This window comes from Copadichromis virginalis, linkage group LG9 (genome assembly GCF_057382275.1).
Source record: "Copadichromis virginalis isolate Kocher_CV1m ecotype Utaka linkage group LG9, C_Virginalis_male_GT1.1, whole genome shotgun sequence".
In the NCBI taxonomy this organism is placed as follows: Eukaryota; Metazoa; Chordata; class Actinopteri; order Cichliformes; family Cichlidae; genus Copadichromis; species Copadichromis virginalis.
In genome coordinates, this window is record NC_140626.1 from 1,605,804 (window position 1) to 1,613,233 (window position 7,430).

The 7,430-nt window shown below is 40.4% G+C and overlaps 1 protein-coding gene across 8 annotated transcripts in view; it reads left to right on the forward strand.

Annotated features, from left to right (window-relative positions):
* Positions 1-4,330, forward strand: part of LOC146701080 (polypyrimidine tract-binding protein 2-like) — a 37,321-nt gene extending 32,991 nt beyond the window's left edge. For 7 of the 8 annotated variants that reach the window (XM_085467415.1, XM_085467416.1, XM_085467417.1 and 4 more), the window contains 3 exons: positions 2,281-2,497; positions 2,740-2,817; positions 2,949-4,330. In XM_085467415.1, coding sequence (XP_085323541.1) covers positions 2,281-2,497; positions 2,740-2,817; positions 2,949-3,078 — 425 coding nt within the window. In that variant the 3' untranslated portion in view covers positions 3,079-4,330. Of the gene's footprint in view, positions 1-2,280; positions 2,498-2,739; positions 2,818-2,948 lie in introns of those variants that run through there. The other variant, XR_014922129.1, reaches the window with a different exon arrangement.
* The last annotated feature ends 3,100 nt before the right edge of the window (positions 4,331-7,430 follow it).

Below are 7,430 nucleotides of genomic sequence, written 5' to 3' on the forward strand. Positions count from 1 at the left end.
GCAGCCTAGGCGGAGTAGTCGAACGCAGATTCACTGAGCGCTCAACACAGACAGCATCGTCAGAAGGAAAGTTGATAAAATAAATTACAAATGTTGTATTGTTCGATACATATGCGTACCGAACCGAAAGCACTGTATCGAACGGTTCAATATCGATACGAATATCGTTGCACCCCTAATACATATATATATATATATATATATATATATATATATATATATATATATATATATATATATATATATATATACAGACAATATAAACATATTTAAAATTAAAGGAATTTGAAATGTACATTGTGCCTGGGTTTAGAGTGTCTGGAAGAGAGTCCTGTCTCAGTCAATTATAGATGATGTGAGAGGGCAGGTGTGTGTGTTTAGGGGGGTCCTTCACACAGCTGTTCCCAAACCACGATGTCATGTTCTGTGTGAGGATGCTCTCCACAGCGCCTGTATAGAAAATCCTGAGGATCTTTGGAGAGACCCTGAACTTCCTCAGTTGTCGTAGGTGGTACAGGCGCTGCATAGCCTTTTTGGTCTGGACCTGAATGTGGGCAGCCCATGTCAGGTCTGAGGAGATGTGGACACACATCGCGATAGAATATGGTTAAAACACGCATGCGCAGTGCATTTGTTTTCATATGCACATGGCGGCAACGGAGAATGAGAAGGGGGAAAGCGGATCGTTGAGTGAAACGGATGAACCAGAATTAGTTTGTAAAAATGGTGCAACTTCAGTGATGTGGAACTGGTTTGGTGTTTGTCCGTCAGATACCCACCAAAGCACTTTTTTTTTTGTAGAACATGCAAGCGGGCCGTCGTTATTACTGTATTTGTCGGACTAAGGTGCTCGTAAATCTGGGAGTAATCTGGGTCCTAAACTCCATCAAGTCAAACGAACACTGCGACACACTGAGAGTTAAAAACTGTCTAAATTCTTTCATCTTTAATAAAATGATCAGTGTTGCTGTTTTATCATGTGTAACAATTAAGTTTAACATCCAGGCATCCATGAAAACAGAATTTATTACATTTAACAGACTTAGAAGTTAGCAGGAAGTTAGCTCGCTAGTTTCCACCTAAACATGATATAGCATGTTCTGACTGAGAGATTTCTGAAAAAATTCAAATGTACAGCTCTGCTATCACTTCCAACATAAATGAAGACAAAACTAAACAGCAGTGACGTTTGTAGGGTTACTGAAGTTGGGCTAGCTGGTATATCATGTGCTATGTGATCGCTAGCGACACAGCTATGTTAGCATAACATAAACACAGTGAAGCTGGAGGATGAACGCTAACACTTTTCCACTCGATAAAAGTTAACATGAGGGTTCCCGATGGTTAGAGACAAATGCAGTCACATGGCAAGATGCTGTAAACGGACCAAACTTCAGTCAGGAGAACAACTGAGATAATCCATCCACAATAGGAGGTTAGTCATTAATATACTGCAACAACATGGGAACAGAGCAGCTGTGATAGAATACAGCATTAATGAATCGATGGTACAGAAGTGGAGGAAGCAAGAAGAATGAGTTTAATAAAGTTTGATTTATCTGACTGCTTTGTTTCGCTTAATGTGCCTTATAATCCCGTGAAGTTTATGGTCCGAAAAATACGTATTTGACTTTTTTATTTGGCACACTGCAGTTTAATGTTGCAAAGCACCTCTTTTTAACTTTAGTGGATATCATACATGGTTATGCTGAGGATGTGTCAGCCCATTTCTACTGGAAATGCCCTTTGGTTAAACATTCAGCAAGGAATTTGCATTTGCACTGTTACATTTTTATATAGCTTTAATGCACATAAAAAACAGCTGCTTGTTTAAGTGAAAATGAATGGATGGGTTTTTTGCGCTAGTAAAGTTGTGGAGTTGTATTTTGTATTTTGTCTCGCATCAATTATATCGTCAGTTATATCGTTATCGCAAATTTTCAAATGTATATCATGATGAATATTTTTGGCCAGATCACCCTGCTCTTGTTGCAAGCAAGCATTGTAGTTCAAACAACGTACTTTGCCCTGATTTTTAGTAAGGTCTCTTGGCTGCAAGTTTTACAGCCAGAATGTTGGATTTGCAAAACAAACAAAACTTCCACTCTCACCTGTCCCCAGACGAGCCGCTGCGTCCATGCACACCGCCATCTTACATTACATCTGAGTGGATGTGTTGAAAGATTTCACTGTGTTAAAATGGCATAGGAATGTAAAAACTTTGGGATCTGTTGATACATAGCATTCATCCAACTGATATTTCTTTTACCCCCACTAAAGCTATGAGCCACCTGAATGGACAAAAGATGTACGGGAAGATCATCCGGGTGACACTGTCCAAGCACCAGACGGTGGCATTGCCTCGGGACGGCCTGGATGATCAAGGTCTGACCAAGGATTTTGCCAACTCCCCACTTCATCGTTTCAAGAAACCAGGTTCCAAGAACTTCCAGAACATCTTTCCACCCTCTGCCACTCTTCACCTTTCCAATATCCCGTAAGTACTGGTATGGTCAGTTGGCATCACACAGAGGACATGCCACCGAAGGATTTCTGAAATACTCCTACTAACTAGCACAGCTGTTAATGCAAGAGATTAACTGTGTTCTTGGTGTGGTGGCTAATGAACAGATATCATTGTTAACAGTTTATATTAAAACTGCTAAATGATTAGACTTGGAGAAAAGAGCTGATGCTAAAATCATGTATGATTAGAGTCTGTGTCTTTCACTTTGGCAGACAAGATGTGACAGAAGATGACCTGCGGCTGCTCTTCTCCAACACTGGAGGCACTGTGAAAGCATTCAAATTTTTCCAGTATGTACAGCTGTCCTACCTACTGGACAAGTCCAGGCTAACATTTGTTAAAGATTCCCATAAACCTCCATCCTGCCACTTCCATCCATCTAGTTAATCTGTGGCATTTGTCTCTGCTTCGTGTTTTCAAGAGATCGCAAGATGGCTCTGATCCAGATGTCAACAGTGGAGGAAGCCATCCAGGCACTGATCGACCTTCACAACTATAACATGGGAGGCAACCAGCACCTGAGAGTCTCGTTCTCCAAGTCCACCATTTAAGAATGTGACCCACAGGCTCCGGACACTATGACTGTGATGGTTGAACTATTTCAAGCTCCTAGATTGTCTGAACACCAGGGGGACCACATAGATTGAATCAGTTATCTTGATTGTATCATTCCTTGATATCCTTTTATTTTCTTTAAAAAGAACAACATTGGATCTCCCCAGCTCTTTCTGAAGTGTCTCTCCATATTTTTTTGTCAAGCAGAACCTTGAAATGGTTGGTTGTCCCCCTGTACGTTAGTTGGATGTAAATCGGTGAATCATTTTTAAATGAAAAGATACAGTACTCGTGTGCCTTACTCAACTATCTTTTCCTACAGTTGGATATGTTAATTTATCAAACTCCTACCGAGGCACATTAGTATTAATGAGTTGATGAGAATGCAAGATGTTTTCTATTCATCTAGACAGAACAGTCTAGAAGCTGTGCCTCTGACTAGGCATAGCCGTGTTTCTTCTCCAATTTTAGATGACATTTTCCTTTTTAGTTTAGCAGCAGGAGAGCTGAATATTCCTGAGGTAAAATGTTTTTGGTAGCCTATGACATGCAGTTTAACTGGAACGCCTTTATTCCAAAGGGATGTTCAGTGGAAGATTGTTCTAGCACAATCCATGCATAAGAAACTATGACAATGTAGTAAAGTATTTTGTTATGTGATTTTGAAGCCTTCCTTGCTTTTCTTTTCTATAGCAGTGAGGTTTAATAGTTGGTGACAGTGTTCTTTAAAGCATGCATGATGATAGGCTCTCACATAAGTGTTGCATGCTGTGGAAGCAGTAAAAAGATGAGTCCACTGTGATTGCATTGTCATGTGACACTGTACTTGAGAGGGCTACTCAGTTGGACCAAAGTTTCGGTGCCTTTAGTGTTAAATCATATAAACAAAAAAGAGCATTTTAATTGTTGTGTATATGGGGAAGATGTCCACGATTCAAAGTGTTCACTGAATTCTTTTATTTTTAAATCACAAACCTGATTTCATAGGCATTTGTTCTGAACTAATCCTGGTGTATATACATTTTTTTTTTTTTTTTTAATCGTCAAAGCTATGTTTTTGTTTTTTTAATGTAGTTCAGAATGTAAGGATTTGGACTCAAGCTGGTGCAATTAAAGGATAAAAAAATTTTCTAACAACGGAGGTTCAACTTGGTTTTCTGTTTTTTGAGTTTCCCCTCTCACGGTGTCTCTTATGTGTTCCGCATTACCTCTGTAGCATGTCTAATAAAACTCTTCTGTAGCTCTGCATTCACTTCCTCTGTCTCACTCCTCTATTTTATGTCTGCTCACTTCGGAAACCATCTTCAGTCCTAGGTGGGAGAAGACCAAAATCAAGTTGGAGACACTTGAAAGCAAGCTCTAATAAACCAGATTGAACCCTGTGAAGTTTCTAGATTATAGGACACTTTCTCGATATGTTTCCCACTCTGCCAGCTTACTCAATCTGTTCCTTTAATATCTCGCTCTTCTCTCCTCTGGTATTTCCCCATTTTCTGATTAGCCTAAGGACCACTGCTGTCCTGACCATCTGTTTGGGAGAGCTTGACACAACCACAGGCATCAGTAACAGGCACTTTTTAGTCTTTGCACACAGCTTTAGCCTGTAGAAATGTGAGGGGTTTTGATTTAGCCAGCACTTGGGTCTACAATAGAAATAAAACTCAGCTGACAGGGAACATATAAACCACACAGAAGGCCTGCAGCTAAACTGGGGGTTTAAACTGGGAAACTATCTGTGCACTGACAGATCCCATTACATTGTATAGAATAATAATAATGGATTGGATTTATATAGCGCTTTTCAAGGCACCCAAAGCGCTTTACAATGCCACTATTCATTCACTCTCACATTCACACACTGGTGGAGGCAGCTACAGTTGTAGCCACAGCTGCCCTGGGGCAGACTGACAGAAGCCAGGCTGCCATATCGCGCCATCGGCCCCTCTGGCCAACACCAGTAGGCGGTAGGGTAAAGTGTCTTGCCCAAGGACACAACGACCAGGACAGAGAGCCCAGGGATCGAACCGGCGACCTTCCGGTTACAGATACGCTTCCCAACCCCCTGAGCCACGGTCGCCCATGCCATTCGCCCAGAATGGCATGAAATGTAATGGACACAGCATTTAAATGTGCAGAAAGTGAATTTCAATCTGTAAATAAAGCACTATTAATCTACTTTCTATTAACCGGAAGGTTTCGTTCGTGGTTCGTTCCCCGGCTGCTCTAGTCTACATGCCAAATATCCTATGGCTTCAAGTTGCTCTCCGATGCAGCTGGATGGATAGAAAGCACTAATCTAGAAAAGCATAGACAAATGTGCTTGGCTGGATAAGACAAAACACTTGGCTTTGCTCATGCAGTCCATTTACTATTTACTCCCTGAGCTAGAAATGACTGAAACACTGGGAGAAGTGCTAGTACTCACACTACACCACAGTTTTCTTATTAATTTAAAGAAATCAGTGCATCTAGTGGCATAGTTCTAGTGATTAACAAAAGTGGAAAAATGTGATTGTCAGTCCGTGATTGTGAGGAACACTAAGTTTGAACAGTGTGGTATCTTAGACTAGAATAGAATAGCCCTTTGTTGTCACTGTACATGTACAACAAAGTTGTGGGTGCTTCACACAAACTCTAATGTTCTCCATGTGGTAAGTGTCCATGTGCTCATTGATCCTGGTCCCTCCTGTTTAGGTCTAGAGGTAACTTAAAAAGGAGCCAAAATCAGGCAGTGCTCCTGAAAACAAACACAAATGGCCTCCCACTGGTGTTTTTTGTGTCCTGTCTCCTCCTTCATGCTAGAGTCAACACACTACTTCCATTTACTGATCACAATCATTTTCATAAGGTGACAGTGCTACCTGTAATATTAATATTCCCTTTTTTCCCTTTAGAAGCTAACTTTCTTCTGTCATATTCATCATACTCTGCTGATGAAAAAGTGAAAAGTAAAATAAGCCCACATGCACACACCCACGGTGTTGTCTTTTACTTGTGTTTTTTGTATTTATTTCTGATTTTTTATTATTTACTAAATAAAGGAAAAGTAAGAAAAATGTATTTATAAAGGGCAATAAGCAGCTGCACAGCATTATAGAACAAAACGGTAAGATAAAAAAGGAATATTAGTGAAAGTGAAGTAATTATGTAGTTTAAAAGCCTAGTTAAACAAAACTGCTGCTTTCTACGAGTCCAGATGGTCTGCTAACCAAAGATGTACTGGGAGACTGTGCGAAAGTCTTGGTGTCACAGACTTAACTAGTACACACCATACAACACCTCACCTGGTGTTGGGTCTCTCTGCAGTAGACTATCACTTCCTGTTCCTGTTACAAGTGACAGTGGTTTTATCTGCGTAACCCATGTAATTAAAAAACCTTTAGATAATAATTAATTAGTGAAGGTTACAAATAATCTTCTTATGGCCTCTGACGGGGGACTCATCTCCCTGCTTGTCCTGCCAGTGCAGTTCTCCACAATATTGACTGTAATATTATCTTACCGCTATTACAGCATGTTGTAGGTAGTAAATATACTGCATTGTATCAATAGACTGCAGTTTGTTCCTGTAAATGGGGACTCCATTACAAAGAATGACTCCTAGCATGTATAACCTGACAATAATGAACTTGTGTATGTAAAGAACAGTGGAACATTTAAAAGGATGAAAATAATAAAGTTGCTGTCGCTGTGTTGATGTAAACAGGCTTCGTTCCATCAGGGACCGGGTACATCCACATGACTTTGTGATGATGGACGCCCCTGTCAGGATTGTTTGAAGAAGATTGCACTCCACAGTCCAGTCCTGGGCCTGTGCAGATGGCCTGATCCATCATCATGCAGACATTTGCAGCTCACTATTAGTGCCATGGGTTTTTATTTTGTGAGCGTTCAGTGGGAGTGCTTGTGTCCTGGATTGGGCTCTGAAAACAAAGATGACATGATGTATCAATGCAAACCAGAGGAGCTAATCAATACCTAGTCTTTGCAATGCATCACTAGGGCTGGACACTGTGATCCTGCTCTCTGTCACCCAGATTATAGATGACAGGACAAAGTCTCATGGATGCTGTTAGCTCATGGGTTTCTGCACTCCTGACTATAAAAACACATTGGAACTACGAGTTTGAAAGTAGGAAATTCTCATTCATTTTCTATCTGAAATAATAATAATAACTTTGTTTGTATAGCACAACACAGGGTTACAAAGTGCTTCACAGTTTGAATAAAACCCACACACTGAAGTATACAAGTTAAAACATGCAGACACAATCAACCACACAGTCAGACATTCATTTCAACAGACTCACATATACACAACCAGTTCCAAACTATGGCCGAAAATAAA